At 34.8% G+C, this 19,952-nt stretch overlaps 1 protein-coding gene and 1 long non-coding RNA gene across 2 annotated transcripts; one reads left to right on the forward strand and one right to left on the reverse strand.

Moving 5' to 3' along the window:
* Nucleotides 1–3,801: 3,801 nt before the first annotated feature.
* Nucleotides 3,802–6,130, forward strand: LOC127871099 (uncharacterized). Its single transcript, XR_008045097.1, has 3 exons — nucleotides 3,802–3,898; nucleotides 5,498–5,536; nucleotides 6,068–6,130. It is a non-coding gene; the product is annotated as an uncharacterized LOC127871099 (long non-coding RNA).
* A 430-nt stretch (nucleotides 6,131–6,560) lies between these two features.
* Nucleotides 6,561–12,677, reverse strand: LOC127871098 (putative nuclease HARBI1). Its single transcript, XM_052413777.1, has 5 exons — nucleotides 12,045–12,677; nucleotides 9,186–9,287; nucleotides 8,829–8,906; nucleotides 8,306–8,412; nucleotides 6,561–7,475 (listed from the first exon to the last, which is right to left on the reverse strand). The coding sequence occupies exons 1-5, from the start codon at nucleotides 12,580–12,582 to the stop codon at nucleotides 7,470–7,472; spliced, it is 831 nt and encodes a 276-aa protein (XP_052269737.1). The 5' UTR covers nucleotides 12,583–12,677; the 3' UTR covers nucleotides 6,561–7,469.
* Nucleotides 12,678–19,952: the final 7,275 nt, after the last annotated feature.

Raw genomic sequence — 19,952 nt, forward strand, 5'->3', positions numbered from 1 at the left:
AACGATGACATACTTTTGAAATCTCTGATATGCTGAGGAAGAGATTTCCAGAGAGTCCAACAATTGAAAAAAACAGACTTTTTGCCAGACCCCTTGACCCTTGGAATGACATACCTGTTGCAATCATGCATGTTAAGATCGGTATTAAGTGAGTCTGACTGTGTTCTAACTCTGAGTCAAGTATTCTTATTGTGGATATTACTGACTGGAGTAAAATAATCTCCCAAATATAGCGGAGCCAACTTTGAGCTAATTTAAAAAAAAATGACAAAGTGTGATCTGGTTTACTCGACTTTCAATAGGCAACCAGTTAAGTCTAGTAATATGTTCTTTACCTATGTGAGACCTAGGATGCAAATTTAGTATGAACCTGATAAGTTTTTGTGTGTGACCTGTAATTTGCTTTTTAACATTTGAGTTTAACCAGTGTACCAAACAGAACAACCGAAGTCAAAGTGGCACTGCATTAAAGACATGACCAGAAGCCTTCTAGTATCTGTTGATAAAAAATTATTTTTTCGATATAAAAACTTTAACCTTGCATTGACCTTCTTGATGACTGACTCTGCCATAGAAGTGAAAGACAAATTTTGATCAATTGTAACCCCTAAATACTTTACTGATGATGTAGATGAAATGGGTGTTCCATCACATGAAATATTTAAAATGGATTGTGATCTAAGTTTCTGCCGTGAACCAAACAGAATTGACTTGGTCTTACCTAGGTGCGATGACAGTTTGTTGTCATTTAACTATTCGCTGACTTGCTTTAGATCATCACTACGAATCTTCTCAACCGTAGATATGCTTTTATCCGAAACTAAATGGCAGAATCATAAGCATACAAGAGTAATTTATTTTTAACCACAGCTGACATATCATTTACATATATTAAAAACAACATGGGACCAAGTATGGAGCCCTGGGGGACACCACAGAAAATGTTTTCTGACGACGAAAAGTTACCAGACACATCAACAGGCTGCTTCCTGTCAGACAAATATGACTGTAACCACTTTGTTATATCATCTCTCAGACCAGAAGCACGGAGTTTCATTAAAAGTATGGAGTGGTCACCTGAATCAAAAGCCTTCTGTAAGTCTAAAAGAACCATGCCTTTAAATTTACCTTTATCATTTTCACCTCTAATTAAGTCAGATAAGTGAATAACACATGTGTCGGTGGAATAACCTCTCCTGAACCCAGACTTATATTTATACAATAAGCCTTGATCTTGCAAATACTTTTCAACTTGGTCATAAACAATACGTTCAAATATCTTTGAAATGATATTCAAAATAGAAACAGATCTGTAATTACCAGCACAAAGATTATCATTCTTCTTATAAAGTGGGAAAACTCTTGCAGACTTAAGATCATCAGGAACGACCCCTTGTATGAGTGACAAGTTAATGACATGAGCATGAGGGGCGCAGCAATGATAGAAGACCCATCCTTTACAAACCTAGAAGGTATACCATTCAACCCAGTGGCCTTTTATTAGTAAGTGAATTTAAGTATTTCAAGACTTTACTCTCAGTCACACGTGAGAAGGAATAACTATTAGGATGAACCCCTCTACTTCTGTAAAATGAATAAATAAAACTACTACCAAATGTGTATACCCTTTATGGAAGTTTCTTAACAAGTTCAGAAGCAACTGTTGTGTAAAAGCTGTTGAATGTCTCAGAAATACAATACCGTTCAAAACAAATATTGTCATTTATTTTTAACCAGGTTTTTCGAAGGAAAAAACTGGTTACTAGATTGGCGAATGTCGGCGGGCGGGCGGGCTGGCGGGCGGAACAAGCTTGTCCGGGCCATAACTTTGTCGTTCATTGTGAGATTTTAAAATCATTTGGCACATTTATTCACCATCATTAGACGGTGTGTCGCGCGAAAGAATTACGTCGATATCCCCAAGGTCAAGGTCACACTTTGAGTTCAAAGGTCAAAACTGGCCACAAATGAGCTTGTCCGGGCCATAACTATAACATTCATTGTGAGATTTTTAAGGTCAAGGTTGCCACGACTAAAAATAGATTTATTTTGAAACAAAGGGGGTTAATTTTAAAGAATCTGTTCAGTTTGAGTTGTCTCTCTTTATCAGACTTATTTTCACATTGAAAACCTGGTTTTGTGACAATTTTGTCCCTTGTTAAGCATATATTTGCATTAGGAGTAGAAGAACCTTTCTTTGAAGACAAGCCAAGGGATTTAAGTATTTTTCATAGCCAATTAGAATTATCATTGTTTTCTTCTATGGTACTTTGGTAATAATTATTCTTAGCACTATGAAGAATACTTTGAACTGAATTTCTTATACGTGTTATAACTTATTTCAGACTTCTCAACCTTATATTTGTGGAAAGCTCTATCTCTTTCATTTATAGGCTGCAAAATAACTACACAATATCCAAGGTTCAGTCCTTTGCTTTAATCTGACTTGTTTCACCTGCGCTATGCAATCAATAACAGAAATAAACAATTTCTTAACATTATCCCAAGCATCACTTGCACTGTCACATGACAAAACAGGAGTCCAATCAGTTGAAAACAAACTAGCTTGAAAGTTCTCCTCATTGTATTTGTTCAAAGACCTTAAATTAACAGTATTATGAGTACCGATATATGACTTAACAGATTTTCTGGTACAAAATATTTAAAAAAGGGTCACTAAAAGGAGTATGTATTGCACCAGACTGTGAAATATTGTCCTTAACTGAAGTTAAAGGGGCCTTTTCACGTTTTGGTAAATTTACAAAATTTAAAAAAGTTGTTTCAGATTCGCAAATTTTCGATTTAGTTATGAAATTTGTGAGGAAACAGTAATACCGAACATTTACCATGCTCTAATATAGCCATTATATGCATCTTTTGACGATTTAAAAACCTGAAAATTATAAAGCGATGCAACGCGTCGCGAAACGATTGAATAATTTTGAGAGTTCTGTTGTTGTCGTTATATTTTGTGAAACTACTAGGATTGCTTATATATTCTATATAGTTATAGAAAACAGAGAAACAACTTCATTCTTTTTCAAAATCAATTTACTCAGCGTTTCGGTCAAAGGCTTTCATCAGGAGTAAAACATTTGTTATAAAGCAAAGGAAATGATGTCACAATAACATGACGTCAATTGCAACAACGTCAAAGTGTTACATACTATTTGGAGTTAAAATATAACCAAAATAATATATAACATCATTATAAAAAGCATTTAGTTGATATATGTATATGTTATTTAATGAACTAGATTAATATGAAATAAGACAAAGCCTCAAAGCGAGCTCGAATAATGTTTAATAGAAGAAAATAACAAAAAACTTTAATAAAGATAATATTTGAATTAAATTATTAAAGGCACTTCCTAGCAGAAACACGTGGAGTTCGTAAAGACTGGTATAAAAATAAGGAAATGGACTTTTAATTATTATGTTAATCAGCAATTAAAGAACAAACGGGCCATATTAAAGGGTTTCATGTGACCTGATGAACTGAACTGTTAGCCCAAAACCCCGCCCAAACAGATTGTCACGCTATCAGTTGCCAGCCTTGCAACCACAAGTTTACCTACGAAGGTCAGATCGGGTTTCGAACCCGAAACCACCAATGAGCCATCTAATGATACCGGCCTGGTTTGCTATTCCAATTAAGCTATCTGACCTTTTGAAAAATATATAGGTAAACTGCAATACTGTAAAATAGCATGATTACCTTGCTTAGGAAAATTTTACAAAAAAATACATTTAATTTAAATTGTGTAATGATTTAGAACCAGATGGGGCATGCGTATACGGGAGCTTACCGCGTTTAAGTGTGGTTAGCTTGATCAAAACTTCCATGATGGTGTCGTTTTCGTGTTTTTCGTGAAGGAGTAGCGGATATTTTCACCCGGTAAGCCAGTTTTAATTTATATTTACTTTTAAAGGGGCCTTTTCACAGATTTTGGCATTTTTTAACTTATTCATTAAATGCTTTATATTGATAAATGTAAAAATTGGATCGTAAAAGCTCCAGTAAAAAATCAAGAATAAAATTAAAAAAAGGAAAAGAACATTGCCCGAAGCAGGTTTCGAACCAGTGACCCCTGGAGTTCTGCCAGAGTCCTGAAGTTAAAACGCTTTAACCTACTGAGCTATTCCGCCGAGAACACATACTAAACGTATTTTATACCTTATATAAGCAATCTTCGTAGTTTCACAAAATTTAACGACAAAAACAGAACTCTCCAAATTATTCAATCGTTTCGCGTTGCAACGCTTTATAATTTTTAGGTTTTAAAATCGTCAAAAGATGCATATAATGGCTATATTAGAGCATGGTAAATGTTCAGTATTACTGTTTCCTCACAAATATCATAACCAAAACGAAAATTTGCGAATCTGAAACAACTTTTTTCAATTTTGTCAATTTACCAAAGCGTGAAAAGATCCCTTTAATGAATAAGCCCTTTCGGCTCTACGGTGTTTGTGCTCCCCTCGGTTTTTTGTTTCAATACCGTAGACGTCGGAATAAAAAAGTTATTGAAGCAAAACCGTCGACAAATTTGTTGTTTAATTTCTTGAACTTCGAGATGTTGGATGTTCAAATGTCATTTTCTCTCATAATAAACAGTATTTTGTGCATGTTTACAGTAAAATATAACATAAATCACGATGATGTTATTATCTCGACGCGTTTTTATGTCTATTAATTCATTTAAAGGGGCCTTTTCACAGATTTTGGCATTTTTTAATTCATTCATTAAATGCTTTATATTGATAAATGTAAACATTGGATCGTAAAGGCTTCAGTAAAAAATCAAGAATAAAATTAAAAAAGGGAAAAGAACATTGCCCGGAGCAGGTTTCGAACCAGTGACCCCTGGAGTCCTGCCAGAGTCCTGAAGTAAAAACGCTTAAGCCTACTGAGCTATTCCGCCGAGTACACATGCGTAATGTATTTTATACCTTATATAAGCAATCTTCGTAGTTTCACAAAATTTAACGACAAAAACAGAACTTTCCAAATTATTCAATCGTTTCGCGTTGCAACGCTTTATAATTTTTAGGTTTTAAAATCGTCAAAAGATGCATATAATGGCTATATTAGACCATGGTAAATGTTCAGTATTACTGTTTCCTCACAAATATCATAACTATAACGAAAATTTGCGAATCTGAAACAACTATTTTCAATTTTGTCAATTTACCAAAGCGTGAAAAGATCCCTTTAATGCCGAATTATTTAAAAAAAGTTGTTCCTTTCCTTATAGTTATATCGAAGATGCACAAATATTCGCCACTTATACGTTTGATGTACAAATCTGTTTGTCAATGCGGTTTTGAGCAGTAACATGCTAGATAAATGAATATGTGTATTGTATTGTTCACAAAACTTACCCGTGATATAAATGAGCGATTCCGTAAAGAGCAATGTGTAGGGGTCCAATGAGGGAAAGCTATTTCCCTTGTTTTTTGTTTAAGATAAAGATTTGTTTAATTAAATTTCCAGATACGCCGAGATGCCCGAGAAGCAAGGAAAACTCAAGCTGTAAGTTCTTTCATCAACATAACTCTAAGTCTATAAAGTAATATGTACGAAATAAAAAAAAATATTTGTAAATGTCAACAGTGTTTCAATATTTATTGAAATGAATTGTATATATCATAAAATGTAATGCTATAATTACAAATACTTCTTACAATACCACTAATAGTACAAGTGCTAGTGCTACCACTACCCCTAAAACTACCGGTACTATGCTACTGCTACTGCTTGTGGTAATAATATACTACTTCTACAGCTACTTCTAGTGCAACTAATACTACTACTGCTACTTCTAGTGCTACTACTACTACTACTACTACTTCTACAGCTACTTCTAGTGCTACTACTACTACTACTACTATGACTGATATTTCTACTACTTCTACTGCTACTACTCATACTTATGTAACTACTACTATTACTACTACTACTTCCACCACCACCACCACCACATTTTCTTCTGTTTTCCTGTTTTATTCTGTTAAATAACTTAAAAATATAAAATATATTTGGATATTTGTTGTTCCATTCTAGCAACATCTGTTCCATCAACCTCAACCTCAACCCCACTGTCCAGTGACAGTAGCAGAAAGAGGAAATAATGGGATATGTAAACATGAGAACTATAACTATTGATAAATCAGTAGTATTCTTTTTGTTGAATTATTTTCTTTTTATTGGCAAGTTCATGAAATGTAAATGCTTGATATTATTATGTCTTTTTGTTAAAGCTTCAATTCATTAAAATGTTCATTTAAATGTAAGATCAAGTACATGTACTTTGTGACATACTTTTGAACATTGATCTTTAAGGACTCTCAAAGATGCCCAGTAAGAGGCCCTGGAAAGCCAGGCAGAGATGAGTCGGAAGGGGGCAGCGTGTTACCGAAAAGTTACACGACTTGCCGAGTTATTGATAGAACGCCTTGATAAACAATGAAAACATTTATTATTCTTGTTAATGTTATTTTACTGTTAAATCTTTTTGTTTGATAGTTTGATTTGTTAATAACAACAACAGTTAATACAATTATAATTTATTTTACTTCATATGTTCATGCATTTTCACCATTTTAATTGCAATAAATATTTCATTTTCCTATACAAAGATGTTACTGTTTATATACAATCGAAAGCTTGAAGTACACATACATTGCACTATTACTTTATTAAATTAATAAACACAGAGGAAAAATGTTAATACAATGTAAACAAGAACAGCAAATTTCCTGTGATATTTTAAAAAAGAAATCAGAATAACAATTAGTAATTTTTAAGATAAATTTCATAAATGAAACAAGCAAATTCCTTGAATTGATATCACCCGCCGATACGCGCCAAATAAAGAACAGGGCAGTAACTGTAAAGTAACACAGTGCAGGGCTATAGATATCAGTGAAAATAATTGCAATAACATTGCATTGCAATTCTCCACACTGATATCTATACACTCATGTCTTTTTTATGTAGAAATCTTTTATCGTATCTTAGATATAGCCCTAAAAAGTTACACCATATAAACAACAAAGGGCAATAACTCTTTATTTTAGAACGTAAAGGGTTATGGTTCTTGTTCATGGTATACACCCACGCCTGACAAGTTTATGACAGACAGACAGACGAACAACGCTAAAACTATATCCCTCCGCCTTCGGGTTGCAGGGAGATAACAAGAAGAATGAAATTATTATCAATGTAGCACTGTTACATTCAACATGAAAAACATAGTGGAAAAAACACTTAAACATCATACAAAATACTGTTCAATCAGTCTATTCCTAACACCACGTCCGTCCATTGGTCTGTCAAAGTTCTGTACGTCCGGTTGTTCGTCAAGGTCGTCTTGAACATCCGGGTTCGGTTCCCCCCACATCCGTCTCATGTTGTGCAGCACAGCGCACGCCAACACTATCCGCGTCACCTTTGCAGGCTTCATTCAAATCTGAAAATGAAATACTTCTAATAATAATTAATAAATAAATACAATCCTAACTGCAACATTCATATAATGTGTCGTGTTCTGAGAAAACTGGGCATAATGCATGTGCTAAAAGTGTCGTCCCAGATTAGCCTGTGCAGTCTGCACACGCTAATCAGGGACAACAATTTTTGTTTAAATGATATCTCTTCTTAGCAAAAATCCAGTTTAAGCGGAAAGTGTCGTCCCTGATTAGCCTGTGCGGACTGCACAGGCTAATCTGGGACGACACTTTGAGCACATGCATTATGCCCAGTTTTCTCAGAACACGGCATATATGTTGGTCATTATTTTCAGATTGGCAATGTTAGCAGTAATGAATTAAAGGGACTTATTCACATAATGTGTCTTCACATAGGTTGCCATTTATTTTATACTTTGTATAACCATCCACGTATTGTTGCAAAATATAACGATAACAAAGGAATCGAATAAGTATAAGTCGGCGGCATTAGTGTTATTTCTCACACTGACATAAAAATTTCATTTATTTCTTGAATCTGTGACAAAAAGTTGAAAAATTCAAATTTTTATAAACTGTAAACAAGTCCCTTTTAGTATGCATTCATGAAAATTAAATTAAGCATACTTATCCAAACAAGGATGTTTATTATGAAATGAAAACCAGTTATTAAGTATCAATCTTCATTAAGGTAAATTTTAAGCTTCCTGCATGAAACATTAATGAATATTGGTAAATTTTAACTGCTTTTGTGTTGACAAAAGACCTTATTCATTCAATTATTAAAGTTTATTATTAACTTTATTATTATTAAATCAAACATTAAATTTACCTTCACATGCAATATATGGAAGGTCCTCTTCCATACACCAAAGCACCTCTCTATAATGTTTCGCGTGCTTATGTGTGCTTGGTTGTACCGTTCTTCGGCTTCATTTCCTGTGATAATGGTAGCAATAATGATAATTATAGTTATGCTCATAATAATTACTAGTATTCATTTTATTATTATTTTCATTTAACCTTTTTGCTTTTTTCCTGTGATAATGGTAACAATAATGATAATTATAGTTATGCTCATAATAATTATTCATTTTATTATTATTTTCATTTAACCTTTTTGCTTTTTTATCAGCATATTAGTATTATTGTCGTTTTTAGTGCATTTAACAATTTATAATCAATTATTTTGTATATCATAATGAGTTTTTAATAAATAATTCATATTAGTGATATAATTATAAAAGCATTTGTACCTCAATGATTTTGCTCATTATACCAACACAGAACTGAATTTCTTTCATAAACTAGTTGAAACAAATTATGATATTAAAAAACACAACAACTGATCTTACTTGGATGCAATATGGGTGTCATTAGGAATGGTCGACAGGGATAGCCACTGTCTCCCAACAGCCAACCACGTCCAGGATCTGCATGTAAGATAGATATATAGCAAATCACACATATCACAACACATACATGTTTATTAAATAATTTATTTAATTTTTAATGATATAACATAGTATAACTGTAAGGTATAATGTATTTTAGGATTAAGTACATGACTACATCACAGTCTATCTTTACTTTATTATAAAATACTAGGAGTCTATGGAAGTCACAACATGAACATACTAGTAAAACTCTACCTGTTAAATAAATAAATAACTTTCAACATTATATGAGGTAATACAATTTTTATGCATTACATTGATGATTTGCATCTAAATGTCTGCCAAGGTTGGACATCCTGAAAACGTTGGCATCATGGCAGCTTCCTGGCCAGCAGGCATTCATGCTTGTAAAATTCCCTATTGAAAATGGATTTCAAACATGAGCTAAACATTTCATTCCGTGTATCATAATTAATTTACATAGGAATCTCAGGGTTGTTATTTTGTATAATTATGCTAAAAATGTATGTGAATTTTAATTTTAGCTGAAGTTTTTATAAGTAGATTAAATAAAACAATGTCCTTTGATGGATTCTGTTACCAGATAACACAATTAAACATATTTTAATAGTTAACAAAGATAACATGTAAAATTTATTTGATTTGCAATTTGTAAATATGTAACTCAAGATTTTTTAACATTAAAATCTTTTGTTTAATTTAATGGATGTCCTCACTATTACTGCATTAGATTTACAATAGATGAACTATTTTTAGAGATTTATCTTGAGTTAAATAAGAGAAAATAATGTTGTTTTAAATGTAAAGCAGCTTTGCAGTAGTCTTAACTGTTTGAATTCTTTTACAAAACAAATAATTAATTTTATATTTCTATCAAATTAGATATATAATGGGCTATTAATTTTCAGAGATAACACTTATAAAATGTGCAATTTCTTTCACTTGGGAAATTTTATTTTTATGTCTTGTTCAAAGACACAAAAAGTTATTACAATTTTTAATGAAGATTTTTGGTCCAAATTTAAATATTATATTTTGCATGCACCATAAATGAATTATAATTCAATTCTTACAGAGAAATTGTCTTAGTTAATACACATTTGCAATATAAACATATTGTAATATCTACCTCCAATGATAATAAACAATCAAACTATCAAACAAAACCTTAGCTTTCAATATTTAAACATTTTACATATGGGTAAATACAAGATTTTTCAGTGGGTACCCCGTAGGGAACCTCAATGTCCAAAATTTCAATGTACACGAACTGTGTAGTCATGTATATGCATTCAGAGAAAACTGAGTGGATTTAGCCAGTTTTCACACGTTAAGTCGCAGATACAGTCGCATTTTTATAGGAAAGGAAACGGAGTTAAATAAACGTGGATGTGCACGTGGACAGCAGTCATTTTTATTATACCTCACTTTTATTTACAATGCTAAACTCCCATAGGCCATCGTGACATAGAAATACTTTCAGACCCAGCGGGAATAAATTTACTGTCCAAAATATACTGTATCCCGCTGCCATAGCAATCACGTGCCACCCGCGGGAAAATTTTTACTGACAAAAAAATACTGTATCCCGCTGCCTTAGCAATCACGTGCGGAATGTTCGAAAATTATACTGTCCCATTCGCGCATGCGCAGTACGAAGTTTTGCGTGTCTGGATAATTTAAATATCGATTGCAGCTGAAACTGTGCTGTAGAATAGATTAATGCCATTATTTAAGCTTTGACAGGAGTCAAAAAGAAAATCAATTTAGTATAAACGACACGCTTACCTCAAAGGCAACTTTAATCCAATGCTAAAAACAATAAAGTTACAGCGATATACACTTCCAGTGTCTGTTCTTAAAGGGGCCTTTTCACAGATTTTGGCATTTTTTAACTTATTCATTAAATGCTTTATATTGATAAATGTAAACATTGGATCGTAAAAGCTCCAGTAAAAAATCGAGAATAAAATTAAAAAAGGGAAAAGAACATTGCCCGGAGCAGGTTTCGAACCAGTGACCCATGGAGTCCTGCCAGAGTCCTGAAGTAAAAACGCTTTAGCCTACTGAGCTATTCCGCCGAGTACACATAATGACGTATTTTATACCTTATATAAGCAATCTTCGTAGTTTCACAAAATTTAACGACAAAAACAGAACTCTCCAAATTATTCAATCGTTTCGCGTTGCAACGCTTTATAATTTTTTGGTTTTAAAATCGTCAAAAGATGCATATAATGGCTATATTAGACCATGGTAAATGTTCAGTATTACTGTTTCCTCACAAATATCATAACCAAAACGAAAATTTGCGAATCTGAAGCAACTTTTTTCAATTTTGTCAATTTACCAAAGCGTGAAAAGATCCCTTTAAGGTGTTATGCATGACAAACACACAATCCGAAATACGTTTTGGATTCGTTCGATGCTTTAAACAAATATTTTACTGTTAAAAAAACCACCACGTCCATATTGTTGTCCCAAAATGTTTCGTCACCGAAATGACGTCACACAAGTACGTCATAAATTGCGTAATCAAGTGATGAAAATAAAATACGGAAAGCTGGTTCTGTAATATATTTTTAAAGAAATAATTGACGACTAAGAAAATTGATGGGATAAATTGATTACTAGGTCGGTGCCGAATAAAGCGCAGTTTATTTTGCTCTGCCCGTAAATCTGAACCACTCAACATATTAATGGTTGTTTATTGCTGAAATTAAATTAAATTATTGAATATTAAAATTGTTCATGGTTCATATAAATTGTTAATGTTTGAATAGTTTATTCGGTATAATAAAATAAATATTACATGTCTGACAGGGTGACAGTAAATTTGTCAACTTTCGGAAAAATACTGTCAACCTTGGCTTCGCCTCGGTTGACAGTATTTCCTCAAGTTGACAAATTTACTGTCATCCTGTCAGCCATGTAATATTTATATAATGTTTAAAGTGGATAGTATGATTTGTTATTAAAAATTGATGCGATCATTTCGTTTTATGATGTATTGTTTAATATATTAAGACGAAATTCTTGCATTGTGAACATCATTAAAATAATGAAATATGAACTACGTGTTTTGGATAAGATTCCATGGATTTAAAAATTAATGCAGTTTTTCCTGGACATCAATAATACAAATTGGCTTACCGTCTCTGTCACAAGTTGCCTGTACGTTGATCGAGTGATAGTGTTTCCTGTTGACGTACGCTGCTTCGTCGGGCTGCCCGGGTGATAGAAGACGGATGTGGGTTCCGTCTATACAACCAATGACAGAAGGGAATCCCCGAACCCGGAAGAAGTCATTAGTCGCTCGGCGTCGGTCTTCGTCGCTGGTTGGAAATTTAATGAAACGGTCCTTCAGTCCGAAAATAGCGTCAACGACAGCGGTGATAACCCGAGAAACAGTAGCTATGTCAACGCCGAAGGTGTCGCCGATAACCTGAAGAAAATTCCCAGTAGCCAAGAATCGAAGAGTTATAAGTATCTGCTGCCGTGTTGACAGAGACCTGTTTCGTCGCGTCTGTCGTCGTAAAATAGGGTCCAAGAGGTCGACAAGTCGGTCAAGGCTCTGGGCAGAAAACCTATACCTTCGGCGCAGTTCGTCGTCATCAAGTCCATTCGTTTGTAAGTCAATTCGTCGAAATCGTCGCTGTCGTCTGTGTCTAAAAAAAAGTACGTCCGCCATGTTGGTCAGTAGTCCGTGTGGTAACCAGCGTCTAACCAGCTCATAGAGGTGGGTTACAAATCACCGCGGTAATAGAGCGGTTACTGGCAACGTCGTTTTTATACAAACCGCCGAGACGCGGTAACCACAGCGGTTACTGCGATCTTGAGGTTACCTTGTGGTTAAATTGTTTATACAATTGGCTGCTGGTTAGCGACTGTCACGTCACCCACCGTACTAAAGATAGCGACTGTCACGTCAACCACCGTACTAAAGGTAGCGACTATCACATCACCCACCTCAAAGTTATTTATATATTGTTTTAATTTATGTTTTAAATATGGTTAAACACAGTTGATCACATCTTTTGATTGCTTGAATCAGTCACATTTTATAGTATCTATAAACAATGCACTTTTTGTAGTATTATCAAATAATTAATTTAGAATGCTCTTTACCAGAAAGATTAGCTCAGATGTTAATAAGGGCACTATCTCCCTCAATATGAGATATTGTCAAAGGAAGCAATATTTGTTTGCATCGTGCCATTTTGTGAGACATAAAAATTAAGCTATTTTTTTGCATTTTTTCAATAGAAGAGAATAGATATCTAAAATATAACCACTGATGTATAAATTTTGATGAGATAACAAAGTTTGGTCATGTTGGAATGATAATCAAATGTGATTTACCACCTTTAAATTTAAATGTAATGGATGACTTAGACAGTGATAGAAACATTTGTCATCTGTGAAACATCTTGTACCAAATAGAGAACATTGTCTATTCTCTCAAATTTAGTAAGTGACATTTTCTGTCATGAGTGTCAAATAAAATGTTGTCTTTTTGTTGACTGTCAAAATATTAAAAAAATTCTACGATCGGATTTGTTTATTGAATGAAACGCAGATTGTATCAGTTTAAAGACTGTTTAAGCTTCAATTGCAATGCAAAATTGTTGTTATCAAATAAAATTGATCTAATTTATTTTACCTGAAAGAATTGAGAATGACACAACAATTTTGGTTGTGACAGACAGACGACAGAATGACGTCATGCACAGTCTGACATACATAGCCTTGATAGACTCCGCCCACCAGTTCATTCACTTTTTTCTTGAGATAATAAAATAAATTGGCATACTATTTATTGTTTATCAAATAGAAAAACAACGTGAAATGATGATTTAAAAAACGACAAAAACTTTTTTGTTAAAAAACTAGGGAATTCCAGTGCTAAATTTGGTGATAACGTCATCGAACGGGGAAGTCCCGGAATGAAAACAACTGTTGTACACGAAGCATGCTGATGCGTTATTCGAAATTTAGTCACAATAAATACAATGAAGAATTTTAGAATATTTAAAAGCCGTAAATTTGATCATTTTTATCTATTTTAACATAATGATCGATCAGGAGACGTCGGTTATTAACTTCGAAATTTCCGGTTCCGTTTATTGCGGATATTGCGCGCGCAGGTACCAAACTTTTCAAAACAACAACCTACACAGTCAAATACTCGAATTACCATATTGCTCGCCTCGAGACGCCTGCGGCGTGCTCTTCTAGCTCGCTATTAAAGTAGGATCAGTTATGATACAAAATTACTGGAAAAATGCAGTTTGAAAGCGAATATATTAAATGAACCAGTAAAAACTACCTTAAAAACTAGAAAATTAGATGAGAACTTTAGAATTCATACCTAGGGGAGCTATAGTTCCTAGGTAATTCATCCAAGAACTTTCTTTTAAAAGGCGTTTCCATTTGTTTTGTATTTGTTCAATAGGAACAAAAGAAAAATCATCAATGCTATGTCCAGCATAATTAAAATGTTCTGAGACATATGTTAAACAGTATAGAAAATGTTGAATGTCAAATTTATGGCTATCAATACTTTAACTACATTTTTTATTTGTTTGACCAACATACTGTTTTAGACATTTTTGTTACGTGTTTTTAAGTTAATAACACTAGATGATTCACGGTTTAAGTTATTCTTAATAGCAAATTGTTTACCAAATGTAGAGCTGGTAAAACCATTTGTTTCTGTAATATAATTACAATGTGTGTATCGTTTTCTGTTGCACTTAATAACTGAATGGATTTTTCTATTTTTATTAAGATTTGTATGTACTAAGATATCCTGTAAGTTTCTGGGTCTTTTCAATGCCACTAATGGCTTATGACTATTTACTTGTTTCACACTCTCATTAAGAGATACCTTAAGTAGATTCCAGTAATTGTTAAGAATTTTCCCAATGTTGGGCAGTGAAGGGTTGTAAGTACATACAAAGGGGATAATTTTAAAATTAGACGACTCTTTAACACTGTTGTTTGCATGCAACCATTTTCATCCTTAGAAATATTAACATCTAAAAAAAGCACATTCCTTAGAAAAATTGAGTGTATGTAAATTTAATTGTTTCGTGAAAATTATTAATTTCTCTGAGGAAATTTATTAGCTGTTTTTCAGAATGGTTCTAAATCATGAAAATGTCGTCAAGATATCTAAGCCATATAACAGGCTTAAACTGGCAATTTTCTAAGAATTTCTCTTCGAATTGAGTCATAAATAATGATGCATAACTAGGTGCCATTTTTGTACCCATGGCAGTGCCTAAGACTTGCAAATAATGAACATCATTAAATTGAAAATGATTTTTGGTTAAAACTAGTTTTATAAGTTCTGATACAGAAGTGATAAAAGATTCTGATTTATTATTTGTTCGTAAAAAATAGTTACATGCTTTTATACCCTCATCATGAGGGATATTACTGTATAGTGAGGAAACATCTAAAGTAACTAAGTACTATTCGGTTGTTAAGTCTTGCAAACAATGTAATTTCTTAATAAAATCAAGTATTTTTTACATAAGATGGTAAACATTTCATGTGATACTTTTTATTTATAGTATAAAATACATCTTTCATTGTTTGCGGAAGGATGGTCAAAGGGTCTATAAAGTGGTCGACTTTTTACTCCAGGAATCCAGGGGTCAGTGGTTTGAGCCCTGTTGAGTGTTGAGGGTTACCTTTTTTTCTTTTTTTAATTTTATTCTTGATTTTTTACTGGAGCTTTTTAGAGCAAATGTTTACATTTATCAAGAGCAACCATTTAATGTCCGATGAGCATATTTCATCTAATATAGTATAAAAGTTTTGTTGTGTAGGCGGTCTGTACTGTTCTATTATGAAATAGACTATAGCTACCACTATTTATATTGTGAAATAGACTATAGCTACCACTATTTATATTGTGAAATAGACTATAGCTACCACTATTTATATTGTGAAACAGACTATGGCTCCTGTCAGCGTTAACCCTGTACCCAGTTTTCTGATGCTGCACTTAGTATATTAAACGTCTTAGCAGTAGCATGGTTGTGTTGTTAATAACATTAGTTAATGCTCATTAGAGTTGATGTTTAAATAAGTCACATACACAAACAAAAGAGTGTTTTTTTACAATGAAAATTGATAGATTTAGTTAAAGATTTTTTGTAATAAAAACAAAATACCAGTACCAGCCGTTTCTGAATTTATTCAAGTATAATTTATCAAAATATACAGGCAAAAATATTGGTCATATAAAAAACAAGCGTTTAAATCAACAGTACGATACAAAAATTCATAGACATTTACAATAATTTTATTAGTATAGTACCACGTTACATAAAGTAAGGTAAACAAAATAAAACAGCACTGACAAATTATCAAAATCAACCAAAAACAAGCATTTGTTCTTCTACCAAGACCTCTGACATTAATGCATGGTAAGCAGCAATAAGCAGTTACCCCTTTGCATGCTGGGAAACTTGTCTTCTGCTACAATGTCATCTGCTGAATTTCTAAAATTAGCATTTTCTTCGATTTTTTTCAAAGAATACAATCAGAATAGCAAACAGTTTGGATCCTGATGAGACGCAACATTCTTTGGCGTCTCATCTGGATCCATACTGTTTGCAAAGGCCTTCAAAATTCGGTTCCAGCACTGAAAGAGTTAATCAATAAAAAACACCTAAGTATTTCTATGCCAATATTGATTGAATAATCAGAAATCATTTTTGCTCAAAAACTCTTAATATCTTCAAGATAATATCATGGTAAAATATTTAGATTACAGCTTGTGAATTATAACCATCAAGGCAATCATAATTTCTGTTTATACCAAAGCAACCAATGGGTTGAAAACCATAGCCATCAGAACTTATAGCACAGCCTACTGGGAGCCGGATACAAAACAGAACTTATAGCACAGTCTACAGGGAGCCGGATACAAAACAGCAGTCTACTGGGAGCCGAATACAAAACAGAACTTATAGCACAGTCTACTGGGAGCCGGATACAAATCAGAACTTACAGCACAGTCTACTGGGAGCCGGATGGGTGATAGGGACTTATTGCTTTCATGGTACAAATAATATTATACACAAAGCATCATTAGTATATTGGCAGCCAGAATGATTTGCCAGTCTCCTTTGCGTATTTGCCGAGTGGACCTTGTGGTTTTTAACGGAAGAATTATATCCTAGTTAATGGCAAATTATGTTATGCAAAATCATGTAGTAAGCCCAACACCATTGGTGGACACTTACTCTCTTGTGAACAAACTGAAAGTTATACCATTTATGCGTAGTGGATTCTCCCATCAGTCTAAATTGGATCAATTTGTTTCCAAAATTAGGGATGTCTAGTATATTTATTTCTATATTTAGAATATTTCTTACAGAAATTCCTTTAAGCAAACAGTGCAAACCTTGATGAGACGCCACATCATGCGGCGTCTCATCTGGGTCTACGCTGTTTGCCAAGGCCTTTTTTTAACGCTTGGCATAACTGGGTTAAACAGGTATTAATAATAAATTTACATCAAAATTGAAAACATTAACCCTGCCTGTGTTAAGTAAAAAACAATACACATATTTAAATTGAACAATAAATTACCACTGGGACCAAAGATGTAAACAGCTTAAAAATTGTTCATAACATGTCAAAAATATCTTGATAGAAACATTTATATGTATATATGTTATGTTAATATACATTAAATGTTAATAACATGTCACAAAAAACCTAGATAGAAACATGATGTATAAAATTGTATGGTAATAACATGTCACAAATCAACGTCGATAGAAACAAAAAGGATAAATTGTATTTCGTTAAGAAATTTGACACCGCTAAATAAACACATTTAACAAAATCTTAAAATTATCAGTTCAGAAGAGTGATCAAGCAATTTAATTCATCAAGCCATGTAAATAACAACTGAACACAAAGTAATTATCATGTATAAAAGCGTCTTATATAAGCCGAGCTGTGGAAAAACAGGCTTAAAGCATGTGCGTATTATCCCACCAGCTAATAAGGAACGACACCGTCTGCTAGTGTCCCAGCAGCTAATTAGGGACGAAACTGTCTGCTAGTGTCCCACCAGCTAATTAGGGACGACACTGTCTGCTAGTGTCCCACCAGCTAATTAGGGACGAAACTGTCTGCTAGTGTCCCACCAGCTAATTAGGGACGACACTGTCTGCTAGTGTCCCACCAGCTAATTAGGGACGACACTGTCTGCTAGTGTCCCGCCAGCTAATTAGGGACGAAACTGTCTGCTAGTGTCCCACCAGCTAATTAGGGACGAAACTGTCTGCTAGTGTCCCACCAGCTAATTAGGGACGAAACTGTCTGCTAGTGTCCCACCAGCTAATTAGGGACGACACTGTCTGCTAGTGTCCCACCAGCTAATTAGGGACGAAACTGTCTGCTAGTGTCCCACCAGCTAATAAGGGACAACACTGTCTGCTAGTGTCCCACCAGCTAATTAGGGACGACACTGTCTGCTAGTGTCCCACCAGCTAATTAGGGACGAAACTGTCTGCTAGTGTCCCACCAGCTAATTAGGGACGACACTGTCTGCTAGTGTCCCACCAGCTAATTAGGGACGACACTGTCTGCTAGTGTGCCAGCAGCTAATTAGGGACAACACTGTCTGCTAGTGTCCCACCAGCTAATTAGGGACGAAACTGTCTGCTAGTGTCCCACCAGCTAATTAGGGACGACACTGTCTGCTAGTGTCCCACCAGCTAATAAGGGACGACACTGTCTGCTAGTGTGCCAGCAGCTAATTAGGGACGAAACTGTCTGCTAGTGTCCCACCAGCTAATAAGGGACAACACTGTCTGCTAGTGTCCCACCAGCTAATTAGGGACGACACTGTCTGCTAGTGTCCCACCAGCTAATTAGGGACGAAACTGTCTGCTAGTGTCCCACCAGCTAATTAGGGACGACACTGTCTGCTAGTGTCCCACCAGCTAATAAGGGACAACACTGTCTGCTAGTGTCCCACCAGCTAATTAGGGACGACACTGTCTGCTAGTGTCCCACCAGCTAATTAGGGACGAAACTGTCTGCTAGTGTCCCACCAGCTAATTAGGGACGACACTGTCTGCTAGTGTGCCAGCAGCTAATAAGGGACAACACTGTCTGCTAGTGTCCCACCAGCTAATAAGGGACGACACTGTCTGCTAGTGTCCCACCAGCTAATTAGGGACGACACTGTCTGCTAGTGTCCCACCAGCTAATTAGGGACGACACTGTCTGCTAGTGTCCCACCAGCTAATTAGGGACGACACTGTCTGCTAGTGTCCCACCAGCTAATTAGGGACGACACTGTCTGCTAGTGTCCCACCAGCTAATTAGGGACGAAACTGTCTGCTAGTGTCCCACCAGCTAATTAGGGACGACACTGTCTGCTAGTGTGCCAGCAGCTAATTAGGGACGACACTGTCTGCTAGTGTGCCAGCAGCTAATTAGGGACGAAACTGTGTGCTAGTGTGCCAGCAGCTAATTAGGGACAACACTGTCTGCTAGTGTCCCACCAGCTAATAAGGGACGACACTGTCTGCTAGTGTCCCACCAGCTAATTAGGGACAACACTGTCTGCTAGTGTCCCACCAGCTAATAAGGGACGACACTGTCTGCTTGTTTGTTATTGTTTATTTAAGCCTTTTCCACTTAGAAGCAAAGCAAAAATGACTATGTGCAAACAGTATAAAACCAGAACAGACTACAAGTAACTCGCAGTGTGTTTAGGTCTTAAATTAAATATAACTTTTTAAAGGACAACAAATACGTGAAAATACTTATCTAAGTGGTAGAGGTTTAAAGAAAGTGTCTTCTAAAAAGAGTGACATGCCGGATTATCATGGGCTGACTGCACAGGCTTATCTGGGACAACACTTGCATGCGTGAAGCTTGTTATCCCACAGTGTGACTCGTATATAAATACACTATCAAGAGTGACATGCCGGATTATCGTGGGCTGACTGCACAGGCTTATCTGGGACAACACTTGCATGCGTGAAGCCTTGTTTTCCCACAGCATGACTCGTA

The sequence above is a fragment of the Dreissena polymorpha genome, chromosome 3 (assembly GCF_020536995.1).
Source record: "Dreissena polymorpha isolate Duluth1 chromosome 3, UMN_Dpol_1.0, whole genome shotgun sequence".
NCBI lineage: Eukaryota > Metazoa > Mollusca > Bivalvia > Myida > Dreissenidae > Dreissena > Dreissena polymorpha.

Excerpts from the sequence above, each read along its gene's own strand:
- LOC127871098 (XM_052413777.1), bottom strand. The coding sequence starts at position 12,582 with ATGGCGGACGTACTTTTTTTTAGACACAGACGACAGCGACGATTTCGA. Across the intron at positions 9,288-12,044 it reads GGCAACTTGTGACAGAGACG|GGAATTTTACAAGCATGAAT; the intron begins GTAAGCCAATTT and ends CATTTTCAATAG. Across the intron at positions 8,907-9,185 it reads TTTAGATGCAAATCATCAAT|ATCCTGGACGTGGTTGGCTG; the intron begins GTAATGCATAAA and ends TCTTACATGCAG.